The 13,087-nt window shown below is 41.6% G+C and overlaps 1 protein-coding gene across 1 annotated transcript in view; it reads left to right on the top strand.

Moving 5' to 3' along the window:
* Nucleotides 1-13,087, top strand: part of LOC139376420 (ATP-dependent RNA helicase DHX8-like) — a 29,273-nt gene that overhangs the window by 2,080 nt on the left and 14,106 nt on the right. Inside the window, exons 8-14 of the mRNA XM_071118997.1 lie at nucleotides 81-284; nucleotides 376-463; nucleotides 11,458-11,555; nucleotides 11,676-11,823; nucleotides 12,269-12,450; nucleotides 12,597-12,791; nucleotides 12,893-13,078. Coding sequence (XP_070975098.1) covers nucleotides 81-284; nucleotides 376-463; nucleotides 11,458-11,555; nucleotides 11,676-11,823; nucleotides 12,269-12,450; nucleotides 12,597-12,791; nucleotides 12,893-13,078 — 1,101 coding nt within the window. The remainder of the gene's footprint in view (nucleotides 1-80; nucleotides 285-375; nucleotides 464-11,457; nucleotides 11,556-11,675; nucleotides 11,824-12,268; nucleotides 12,451-12,596; nucleotides 12,792-12,892; nucleotides 13,079-13,087) is intronic.

Here is a 13,087-nt window from a genome sequence, read left to right on the forward strand (position 1 = left end):
TGCCCTTTGGTAAGCATGATGAAGGACATGAAGCTAAGTTAAATTATAACTGAAACTTATACTCTACTCTTGGTTGCCAGGATGTAGACCAGGAAACAGGGGAGGACCTGAACCCGAACAGGAGGAGGAACCAGGGCCCTGATGGTGGGGAGGAGAAAATCATGAGGAACCCCGACCGCCCAACCAACCTCAACCTGGGCCACGCCCCTGAGTTGGAGGATGACACACTGGAGCGCAAGAGACTGACCAAGATATCTGACCTTGAGAAGTGGGAGATCAACCAGGTATGTGTACACATGTAGGGTTCATCGAGACATCTTTGCTCATTTTAGTAGTGTGATGTTGATCTATACATGGTATTTTTCCTGTCCACAGATGATTGCTGCTAATGTTCTTTCTAAAGAGGAGTTCCCCGACTTTGACGAGGAGACGGGTATCCTCCCAAAAATTGATGATGAAGAAGGTAACATTTTAGCATGTTTTTTTGGGGGGGGGTCGGGAGCAGTGATCTACTGAAAGCATTAGGGGTGTAATGATTCATCGATACAGATCGGAATCCGGTTCAATTGTTTAAGATGCTTCAGTCAAAAACAATCCAAATGTTTATTTATTTTAATTTCACCTTTATTTAACCAGGTAGGCAAGTTGAGAACAAGTTCTCATTTACAATTGCGACCTGGCCAAGATAAAGCAAAGCAGTTCGACACATAAAACAACACAGAGTTACACATGGAGTAAAACAAACATACAGTCAATAATACAGTAGAAAAATAAGTCTATATACAATGTGAGCAAGTGAGGTGAGATAAGGGAAGTAAAGGCAAAAAAGGCCATGGTGGCAAAGTAAATACAATATAGAAATTAAAACACTGGAATGATAGATTTAACAGTAGATGAGTGTGCAAAGTAGAAATACTGGTGTGCAAAGGAGCAAAATAAATACAGTAGGGGAAGAGGTAGTTGTTTGGGCTATTTATAGATGGGCTATGTACAGGTGCAGTGATCTGTGAGCTGCTCTGACAGTTGGTGCTTAAAGCTAGTGAGGGAGATGTGTTTCCAGTTTCAGAGATTTTTGTAGTTTGTTCCAGTCATTGGCAGCAGAGAACTGGAAGGAGAGGTGGCCAAAGGAGGAATTGGCTTTGGGAATGACAAGTGAGATATACCTGCTGGAGCGCGTGCTATGGTGACCAGCGAGCTGAGATAAGGGGGGACTTTACCTAGCAGGGTCTTGTAGATGACCTGGAGCCAATGGGTTTGGCGATCAGTATGAAGCGAGGGCCAGCCAACGAGAGCGTACAGGTCACAGTGGTGGGTAGTATATGGGGCTTTGGTGACAAAACGGATGGCACTGTGATAGACTGCATCCAATTTGTTGAGTATGGTGTTGGAGGCTATTTTGTAAATGACATCGCCAAAGTCGAGGATCGGTAAGATGGTCAGTTTTACGAGGGTATGTTTGGCAGCATGAGTGAAGGAGGCTTTGTTGCGAAATAGGAAGCCAATTCTAGATGTCATTTTGGATTGGAGATGTTTTATGTGAGTCTGGAAGGAGAGTTTACATTCTAACCAGACACCGAGGTATTTCTAGTTGTCCACATATTCTAAGTCAGAACCGTCCAGAGTAGTGATGATGGACGGGCGGGCAGGTGCAGGCAGCGATTGGTTGAAGAGCATGCATTTAGTTTTACTTGTATTTAAGAGCAGTTGGAGGCCACGGAAGGAGAGCTGTATGGCATCGAAGCTCTATGTCTTAAGTAGTTGAACATGTTATTACTCCAACCTTGTGGTAGTGACAAACTGACACGTTTTCAATACCGTCAAAAAACTACTTTATATCAAAGGAGTGCCTTTGATCTGACGGCCTGCACATGCTCAGTTAGGTGTGACCAGATGTCATGTTTCTATGCATGAGCTTAGCTAGCCAACGTCGCCATGACATCGCCTACATGTGTGATCTATCGGAGAAGCCGTTTCAGCCTGTCTTCATGCTGTACTGTCTTTGGTTTCTCTAGAGATAAATCAGATCCAGCCTGAACTGTGTGATGTTGTAGTTTCCCAACAGGCCAATATTCTACATAGTTTAGCGCATAAAACATGGTAATTAACTACGACCATAATCCATTGCTCATCTACCTGTCCGGTCTGTTTCTTTTATGCCTGCTACAGAAGAGAAAAGAAGGCGCTGTCGTGAGGGGATATAGACAGCAGCTGTTGATATTCAGCAGTCATAAAAGTATGCCTTATTTACTTTGAATTACTTCAAAATAGTGATTTTTGTCAGACAGGATAGGCAGTAGCTCTGTCGAAATGAGAGGACTTGGAATTAAATGATTAAGTCATCAAATGAAACAAATGTAATATACATAACAATTTAAATATATTTTTTAAAGTAATGTGAATAAATTATGGTTAATAAGTGATCAGCAGTAACGGGCAGTCACTACCATTATGGGACTTTTATTAATTGTTTTGTTCTGTGTTACAAGCATTCAACCCAAATAATCGAAACCAAAATCGAAAACCGTGGTTGTTTTTATAATCGCACTGACCTCAAAAAGCACTAGTCGCTCAGTGCTATTAATATTAAGACAACACCGCAAATAAATTACAAATGTTTGCCAAAATTAAAGATTTGGGTCAAATCCAATACAACACAGAATGAAACCCTCTATTTTTTAAGTATTGTAAAGGCAGCATTATGTTATAGGTATGCTTCTCACCAGCAGGGCCCGTGGAGTTCCAGGATCAAAATAAATATGAAAGCTCAGGTAAAAATGTAGAGGAGAAATCACCTCAGTCTTCTGAAAACCTAACCCTGGGATAGTTATATTTTTCAGCGGGACAATTTAGACACATCTTAATGCCAAAAACACACTAGAATGGCTTTTCAAGAGGTTTTGAGTGGTCCAGTCTCAGTCCTGATATAAATTTACTTGAAAATCAGAGAAGGTTTGAATTTTGCTGTCTATCAATTGTTCCCTACCCAAATGTACTGCATGAGCAATTTTGAGAAAAGCAATGGATAAACAGTGCCTTCAGAAATGATTCACCCTTGACTTATTCCACATTTTGTTGTTACAGCCTAAATTCTAAATCGATTAAATACATAATCGCCCAATAACGACTAAGTAAAAACATGTTTTTTGAAAATATCCTATTTATACACCAGTGGCGGTCGGTGCCGTTTAAGATGAGGGAGGACGATTATTTTTTGGGGTGCATGGCCTTATTTCTATTACAGCCTATTTAATGACTCATTCATATTCCATTTACCCTGCTCAATGTAACATCAATTGGTTTAGGTTATTACATGATACTCACATTTTCCCTATACCCATCATGAGGTTGCGCCAACGTAGCCTAGGAATGAAAGTCTTCAATGTAGATACACAGGTCGAGAGAAACGTTTGAGTAGCCTAATCACACTCTTCACTGCATCTAGGGTGTAACCATTAGCCCAACAGTTGCATTTGAGTGTTTCTATTGGACAAATTCAGGTATGTTTATCCCCATTTTGTCAGTTTGCTTCTGTCAAAGAAACGTTTTTCAACAAAATTGCCAGAATGAATACACTCCTGATCACATGCAAACACAGTTCACTTTCATTCTAGCCACATACAAACAGCATGATCACTTTGCTCGTTAATTCCTTCTTGCATCTACATACTCTCCTACTCTCACCTTTTCCCTTCACTTCAGTGCACTACACATCAGCTGTCTGTGAACAGGTGAAAAAACCTTTCCAAGCCAAACCTTCATATCATAACCGCTAAACACTACACACAGCTTACATCGTTGTCACCATATTAGCCGACGTCAGTCAACATAGCTACTAGAACTAACGCGTTAGTATACCCGGTACAATCATGCAGTACATTGTACAGTTAGCAAGCAGTTTAGCAGTTACTCCGGCGGGCCCGGAGGCAATAAATTAATAAAACCAAAAGCTTACCTTGGATAGCCAAAGCTAACATGGCATCCCTCTCTGTTTGGGTAGGCTAAACTAGCTAAGTAAGTGAAAGTCAAAAAGAAAAAAAAAGAAAATATATAGCTAGCTCTCCTTGCTTCTCCTTCATTTTTTAAGAAATGTATTTGTTCAAAATTGTTCAACTATTTTCTTTCTCTTTCTTTGAGTCAACTACTTACCACATTTTGTACTGTAGACCTTCATTGCAAAACAGTGTGTTTTAATAAATTATTGGTCACGTGAATATATTTAGTATACTTTTATCTAAAATTGATAACTTTTTAAACTTTTACTATTTTTATTTTTATGAAATTCACTGAGGATGATCCTCCCCTTCCTCCTCTGAGGATCTTCCACTGATTTACACCCCTGAGTCAATACTTTGTAGAAGCACCTTTGGCAGCGATTACAGCTGTGAGTCTTTCTGGGTAAATCTAAGAGCTTTCCACACCTGGATTGTGTAACATTTGCCGATTTAAAAAAAAAAAAAAAAAAAAAAAAAAACAATTTTCTAAATTCTTCAAGTGCTTTCAAATTGGTTGTTGATCAATTCTCGACAACCATTTTCAAGTCTTGCCATACATCTTCAAGCAAATTTAAGTAAAAACTGTAACTCGGCCACTCAGGAACATTCACTGTCTTCTTAGTAAGCAAGTGCAGTGTTGAGTTGACCTTGTGTTTTGGATTATTGTTCTGCTGAAAGGTGAATTAATCTCCCAGTGTCTGGCGGAAAGCAGACTGAACCAGATATACCTTTAGGATTTTGTCTGTGCTTAGCTCCATTCCGTTACTTTTTTTATCTTGAAAATAACTCCTCAGTCCTTAACGATCACAAGCATACACATGATGCAGCCACCACTAGGCTTGAAAATATGGAGAGTGGTACTCAGTAATGTGTTGTATTGGATTTGCCCCAAACGTAACATTTTGTAATCAGGACAATAAGTTAATCGCATTGCCACATTTTTTGCAGTATTACTTTAGTGCCTTGTTGCAAACAGGATGCATGTTTTGGAATATTTTTATTATGTACAGGCTTTCTTCTTTTCATTCTGTCAATTTGGTTAGTATTGTGGCGTAACTACAATGTTGTTGATCCATCCTCAGTTTTCTTCTATCACCTCCATTAATCTCTGTAACTGTTTCAATTGGCTTCATGCTGAAATTCCTGAGCGGTTTCCTTTCTCTCCCGCAACTAAGTTGTTTATTTTATTTAACCTTTATTTAACCAGGCAAGTCAGTTAAGAACAAATTCTTATTTACATTGATGGCCTACCAAAAGGCCTCCTGCGGGGACGGGGGCCGGGATTCTTTTTTTAAATATATTGGAAAAAAACACATCAGGACAAGAGAGACAACACTTCATAAAGAGAGACCGAAGACAGCAACACATGAAAACACAGCATGGTAGCAACACAACATGACAACAACATGGTAGCAACACCACATAACAACAACATGGTGGCAACACAACATGGCAGCAGCACAACTTGGTAGCAGCACAAAACATGGTACAAACATTATTGGGCACAGACAACAGCACAAAGGCAAGAAGATGGAGACAACAATACTTCACACGAAGCAGCCACAACTGTCAGTAAGAGTGTCCATGATTGAGTCTTTGAATGAAGAGATGGAGATGACTGTCCAGGTTTGAGTGTTTTTTTGCAGCTCGTTCCAGTTGCTAGCTGCAGCAAACTGAAAAGCGGAGCAACCCAGTTCAATAAATAGTTATGGGCTTGTAAGCAAGATTGCACATTTTGGGTAATATTCAGAGGTGGAAACGTTCTGTGAGAATTAACGGGAATGTATGGGAATTAACGGAAATATATGCAAATTAATGTAGATATTTTTTGCATTGGTTATATTTACCATATCATATGGAGACAGAAACATAAACCTTTTACCTTATCATAAGTACACATAATTGCAAATGATTAAATAATTCCAATATAAATAAAAATAACAATTTAGTTACGAATTTAACTTTAATTAAATGAGGTGACTCTTCACATGGGATGATTTCACTGAACAACAAAAGGGAATATTGAAGGATCCCCAATGATCCATCATATCTCCCAAAAATGTTTTCAACATACATCTGTAAAATGATAGTCTAGAAACTAAAGCTTGGTTGTCTTCCTCTCAGGCTTCCATGTCTTCTCCCTGGACCTCCTCAATGTCCACCTCTTGAACATCAGACTCTGAGGCCTCATCTTCACTGTCACTTTCCAACCTTGTTGAGGATGGCTCAAAAAGCCTCAAATTTGCCCGGATGGCTACCAATTTTTCAACCCTTGTATTGGTCAGCCTGTTGCGTGCTTTGGTGTGTGTGTTCCCAAACAAGGACCAGTTGTGCTCTGAGGTGGCTGATGTTGGTGGGATTTGGAGGATGATGGAGGCAACAGGGGAAAGAGCCTCAGATCCACAAAGTCCCTTCCACCAGGTGGCTGATGAGATATGTTGGCACGACTGCCATATTGAGTCTCCATCCCAAAGCCCTTGCTTTGAAGTGTACTTTGCCAGACTGCCAATAACCTTGCCCTCATCCAGGTCAAGGTGGCGAGACACGGTAGTGATGACACCATAGGCCTTGTTGATCTCTGCACCAGACAGGATGCTCTTGCAGCATACTTGGGGTCCAACATGTACGCTGTGGCGTGTATGGGCTTCAGGCAGAAGTCTTCATGCTTTTTGATGTATTTCAAAACTGCAGTTTCCTCTGCTTGGAGCAACAGTGAAGTGGGCAGGGTAGTACGGATTTCTTCTCTTACATCTGCAAGCAGAGTCTGAACATCAGACAGAATGGCATTGTCTCCCTCAATCCGTACAATGGCTACTGCTGTAGGTTTCAGGAGTTTCAGGCTGCTTACCACTCTATCCCAAAATACATCACCCGGGAGGATCCTCTTGATGGGGCTGTCCATATCGGAAGACTGTGATATGGCGATTTCTTGTAGAGTCCTTCCCCTCCAGGAGACTGTCAAACATGATGACATCACCACCCCAACGGGTGTTGCTGGTTAGCTTCAATGTGGTGCTCTTATTCTTCTCACTTTGCTTGGTGAGGTAGATTGCTGCTATAACTTGATGACCCTTCACATACCTAACCATTTCCTTGTCTCTCTTTTTTGATGAATTTAAGCAAAATTCCTGGGCTTAACTTCCCATGGAAAATCTCCGGGGGAAATTACCGGAACTTTTCTGACCCTTTGCAACCCTACTTGTAAGTAAGCATTTCACAATAAGGTCTACACATGTTGTGTTCGGAGCATGTGACAAATAAAGTTTGATTTGATGTGGAGGATGAGGGCTGCAGTAGGTATTTCAGATAGGGAGGGGGGGGGGGGGTGAGGCGTTAGAGGGTTTTATAAATAAGCATCAACCAGTGGGTCTTGCGATGGGTATTCAGAAATGACCAGTTTACAGTGGAGTATAGAGTGCAGTGATGTGTCCTATAAGGATCATTGGTGGCAAATCTCATTCCCGAATGGTAAAGAAGATCTAGCCGCTCGAGAGCACCTTTACCTGCTGATCTATAAATTACATCTCCGTAATCTAGCATGGGTAGGATGGTCATATGAATCGGGGTTAGTTTGGCAGCTTGGGGTGAAAGAGGAGTGATTACGATAGAGGATACCAAATCTAGATTTATCTTTATCCTGCAGCTTTGATATGTGCTGAGAGACAGTGTACCATATAGTCATACTCCCAAGCCCTAAACCCTCAGAGGTAGTAATCACACCTGTGGGTAGAGTGGCATTCTTCTTTCCAAACCACATTAACTTTGTTTTGGAGGTGTTCCGAACAAGGTTAAGGGCAGAGAAAGCTTGTTGGACACTAAGAAATATTTGTTGTGGAGCATTTAACACAAAATCCGGGGAGGGTCCAGCTGAGTATAAGACTGTATCATCTGCATATAAATGGATGAGAGCGCTTCCTACTGCCTGAGCTATGTTGATGTAAATTGAGAAGAGAGTGGGGCCTAGGATCGAGCCTTGGGGTACTCCATTGTTGACAGGCAGTGGCTGAGACAGCAGATGTTCTGACTTAATACACTGCACTCTTTTGAGAAAGGTAATTAGCAAACCATTCCAAAGACCCCTCAGATACACCAATACTCCTTAGCCGGCCCACAAGAATGGAATGATCTACCGTATCAAAATCTTTGGCCAAGTCAATAAAAATAAAGAAGAAAGGATCTAAACCATCTGACCCAGGTGGGGGGGGGGGGTCAAGTTTCAGGAGCTCCTTTAGCACCTCGGAATCAGTGACTGCCTATAGGGAGAAACTTATTAGAAGGGGCAGGGGGAAAAGAGGGAGGAGCATCGGGGCTAGTCGCATTAGAAGGGGTGGGAGATGAGGAAATGTTGGGGTGGGAGGTGAGGAAATGTTGGACGGGCAAGGAGGCATGGCTGAGTCAAATAGGAATCCTGAATTAATGAAGTGGTGATTGAAGAGCTCAGCCATGTGCTCCTTGTCAGTGACAGCCACATCATCAACATTAAGGTACATGGGCAGCTGTGACGAGGAGGGTTAATTCTCAAAATTCTTTAACCGTTTTCCAGAGTTAGGAAGGACACCTGTATCTATCTTTGTAGTGACTGGTAGAATTGATACACTATCCAAAGTGTAATTAATAACTTCACCATGCTCAAAGGATAGTCAATGTCTGCCTTTTTATTTTATTTTTACACATCTACCAATAGGCGCCCTTCTTTGTGAGGCATTGGAAAACTTCCCTGGTCTCTGTTTGAAATTCACTGCTCGACTGAGGGACCTTACAGACAATTGTATGTGTGGTGTACAGAGATGAGGTAGTCATTCAAAAATCATGATACAATATTATTGTACACAAAGTCCATGCAACGTATTATGTAACTTGTTAAGCAAATGTTTACACCTGAACTTATTTAAGCTTGCCATAACAAAGGGGTTGAATGCTTATTTACTCAAGATATTTCAGCTTTTCATTTTTAAAATTAATTTGTAAAAATGTCTCAACATAATTCCACTTTGACATTATGGGGTATTGTGTGTTGGCCAGTGAAAAAAAATCTAAATGTAAATTCAGGCTGTAACTCAAAATGTGGACAAATTTAAGGGATATGAACACTTTCTGAAGACTGTATGTTGCCCTAAGAGTTGTGCAAAGTAGGTAGAATCTTTAAAAAATGATTCCCAGCTGTAATGGCTGCCAAAAGTACTTCCACCAAGAATTAACTCTGGGGTACGAAAACATACGCAATCCAGACATTTAACTTTTTTATGTTCTTAACTTCTTTCACTTTGAAAATGTGTAGATTATTCGGGGGGGAAAGCAAATTATAATCCCTTTTTAGATTGAATTTTAAGACCGCAAAAATGTGAATAGTTTGCAAAGGAAGTAGACTTTCACTTGCGACTGTAACTGCGTATGCCAGTCGTCGATCTACAAGTCATTGCATGCCGAGCAACCTCAATGCCTATCAGTAGCTCTATAACAACTTTGTGCATGCTGTCCAACAAAAGGTAGGCCTATCTCTGATCTACCTGCTGATTTGGGGTTTACGTCGTTTTGATTTGATTTAGATTGCTCAGGTTCACCATCAGAAGAAATAGCTTTTGGTCGTGTTGCCTTAAAGGTGCAATCTGCAGATGCTTCATCCATTTTAGGATGATTTATGATATTGATTCTTGAAGAATATAACTTATAAATAAATGGCTCATGAGCTTAGTACCCCATCAGAACCCATAATATAAGCTTGAAAACAAAGTAAGCGTAAACAAACACAATATAGCCTCAAAACAAGATTAAAACTATAGTTTTGATATCATGGATGGTCAGTCCTTGCATCCAATGCTCCATGTGCTTGAATTTGCATTTCTCCAGCTTTTTACTGAAACGGGTGGGGAGAACGCTTTGTTACTGTTTCAAATTCTGATTACCACTTTAAACCGTTGTTGTATATGGTCATCTTTACATGAATAGGCAAAGTTGGCAGCTCATTTTGTAAAAAAGGGACATCAATAATTTTGCCCAACTGCATTGTTGGAGGAAAAGAGAAGCTCACTCCGTGAAACATTTACTTGAGATGTTCGACTTCAAGAACAACACATTTCAGCTTTTTGGTATAGAACCGTGTTGCGGTTTCACTTTAAAGTTATGGTTAGACGTGCCGCTGTCCTTTTTGAACACACACACTCCTGTCCTCATTACTACCTGTTCCATTGTAAGACTGGGTGTTCTCTCTTGAGTCAGGGAACATTCCGTTCTGTATGCAGCCATAGCCATGCTGCATTCTCATACAGGCTTCCACAAATAACCCATAACGCACACACACCTAAGTTTTCCTAACTGTGAAATCAAGTCTCCATTGTGTGGGTAGAATGGGTTCATTTAGTAAAATTGCTACAATTTAGGCGATAAAAGGGGATTTCAACAGTATCCCCTTTTTAACCTTGTCAACGGTCTATGTGGCTTTAGAATGCAGGTGATTGACTGAGAATTATACCTGCAGTGATATTATGCTTAAAAGAACATTTCAATTGATATATTATAATATATTTAAAGTGGCAGATGATTTTATTTTGTTCCTATGGATGAATAGAATCAGCAACCAATGAAACAACCTGGGGTCTATTCATTAGTCGCTCACCGTAGCAAAAGTTTTTTTTTACTCTAAACGGGTAATGTTACGCCATGTTTGTCACATTTCCTCATCTCCCCGCCCACTGCCCAGTAAGCTATTTGCTCATACTAGAAAGCACAGCTTATAGGGCAACGGACACAATCAGGACTAACTCACAGAAATTCACCAGTCATGTCTCCATTGTATGGATAGAATGGTTTAAATGGTCAAATTGCTACAACTTAGACAATAAAAGTGAATTTTATCGCCTGACCTCTACCTGCTGTGACCTTTTGTGGCATAAGAATGCAGGTGATTGACTGCAAATTATACTAACCTGCAGTGACATTATGCTGGAAAGAACATTACATTGATTCATGACGATATTTGCCTACCATTTAGGGGACGGAGGGAAGAATTTACATGAAATGGAAAATATTTCTTCAACTACAAATATGAAAAAAAAATTAGCTTTTTTTTATGACCAGATAGTAGAAACTGTCAACCATGTCCACATCCAGGCTGTTCCATACACACTCGCACTCGCTCAGAGAAGTCCGCTCAGAGAAGTCCGCTCAGAGAAGTCCGCTCAGAAAAGCTCTAGCTCAGTCGCCCAGCTCCTGAGCTCCATCAGAAGCAGATTTTAATTTTCAAATGGAAAATTAATGTCTTCATGCAATAAATGTTTGAATAAAATCGTATCGCATCAATTTCGTCCTCCTAATCAAACTAAATCGCTTCAAACTAAAACGTATCGTTTCTGTATCGCATTGGACCTTGTGTATCTAGATGTGTGTCGAACCTTCTTTGAAAGGGAAGATCCACACCTCTAGAAAGCATTGACTGCAGTGTCCTAAGTGCACATTTGATTTCATTCAGATCAGGACCTGGAGATTGAGCTGGTGGAGGAGGAGCCTCCGTTCCTGAGAGGACACACTAAACAGAGTATGGACATGAGCCCTGTCAAGATTGTTAAGGTATGTTTTATATTCCTCTGCACCACGCTACTTTCATCCTACCTTTTTTTTAGGCCTAACTGTTTTCTCCTGTCCCGTGTAGTGTGAACAAATGCCGTTCTCTCGGTTTGCCTCTGTCAGAATCCAGATGGCTCGCTGTCCCAGGCAGCCATGATGCAGAGTGCTTTGGCTAAGGAGAGGAGGGAGGTGAAGCAGGCTCAGCGAATGGCTGAGATGGACTGCATACCTATTGGCCTCAACAAGCACTGGGTAGACCCACTGCCTGACTGTAAGGACCCGGACCACACACAAACAGTCCATTAGGGATGCCAGACATACAGTATGCTTTCCAACCATGCGGTTTATCATGCTTTCCTTTCTGCCCTCCACAAGGTCACTACCACATAGAAAAACACAGTCCTGTCCAGTGTTCCTCCTCGGCTACTCTTCCTGGGGTTCACATGAAACTTGACATAATACCAACCATTAATAGACAAGAACCGCACTACATCAATAGTTATCTGGTTTCCTTTAGCATCCTAACAGGCCGGATAGAGTGGCCTGCTGTAGTGTGCCGTGTCCTCCATGGCCCAGGGTTATATAGGGGAGGCTTTGTGGGTGTAAAGGTTCCTCCCAGGGTCCTAGACTGGGTCTGGATCACCAGTCATCTGAAGGGGTGGAGGTTAAATATCACGCCAGTTCATCTCAATTAAAGACGCTTCCCTTTTACACAGTTGATGGAAGGCAGATTGCAGCCAACATGAGAGGAATCGGCATGATGCCAGACGGCGTCCCGGAGTGGAAGAAACATGCCTTTGGAGGCAACCAGGCCTCTTATGGCAAGAAGACAGTGCTTTCCATCCTGGAGCAGAGAGAGAGCCTGCCCATCTTCAAGCTCAAAGAGCAGCTCATACAGGTTTGTAATAGTAATTTCCCTATAGGGAGAAATACAGTTGTTGTCAACATTGCATTATTTCTAATGTTACCCTACTTCATTGTGACTTCAACAGTTTCAATGATCCATTTTATCTGACTTTGGTCACCTCTCTTTTCCATTATTAGGCTGTCCACGATAATCAGATCCTGATTGTGGTTGGGGAGACTGGCTCTGGGAAAACTACCCAGATCACCCAGTACCTGGCCGAGGCGGGCTACTCCGCTCGGGGGAAGATCGGCTGCACTCAGCCCCGTCGTGTGGCAGCCATGTCCGTGGCCAAGAGAGTCTCTGAAGAGTACGGTTGCTGTCTGGGCCAGGAGGTGAGTGAGCAGTTTTAGCTTGGTATTCCTTATAATTTGCTTGTAGACAATGACTTCCTTTTTTGAGGGACCTCTCACCTCTCAATTCTTTTCCACACCAGGTGGGCTACACCATCCGTTTTGAGGACTGCACCAGCCCTGAGACAGTGATCAAGTACATGACACATGGTATGCTGCAGAGGGAATGTCTGATAGATCCGGACATGGGTCAGTACACCATCATCATGTTAGACGAGGCCCACGAGAGGACCATCCATACTGACGTGCTCTTTGGTCTGCTCAAGAAGGTATACCAG

Source organism: Oncorhynchus clarkii, chromosome 20, assembly GCF_045791955.1.
Source record: "Oncorhynchus clarkii lewisi isolate Uvic-CL-2024 chromosome 20, UVic_Ocla_1.0, whole genome shotgun sequence".
Classification (NCBI taxonomy): Eukaryota; Metazoa; Chordata; class Actinopteri; order Salmoniformes; family Salmonidae; genus Oncorhynchus; species Oncorhynchus clarkii.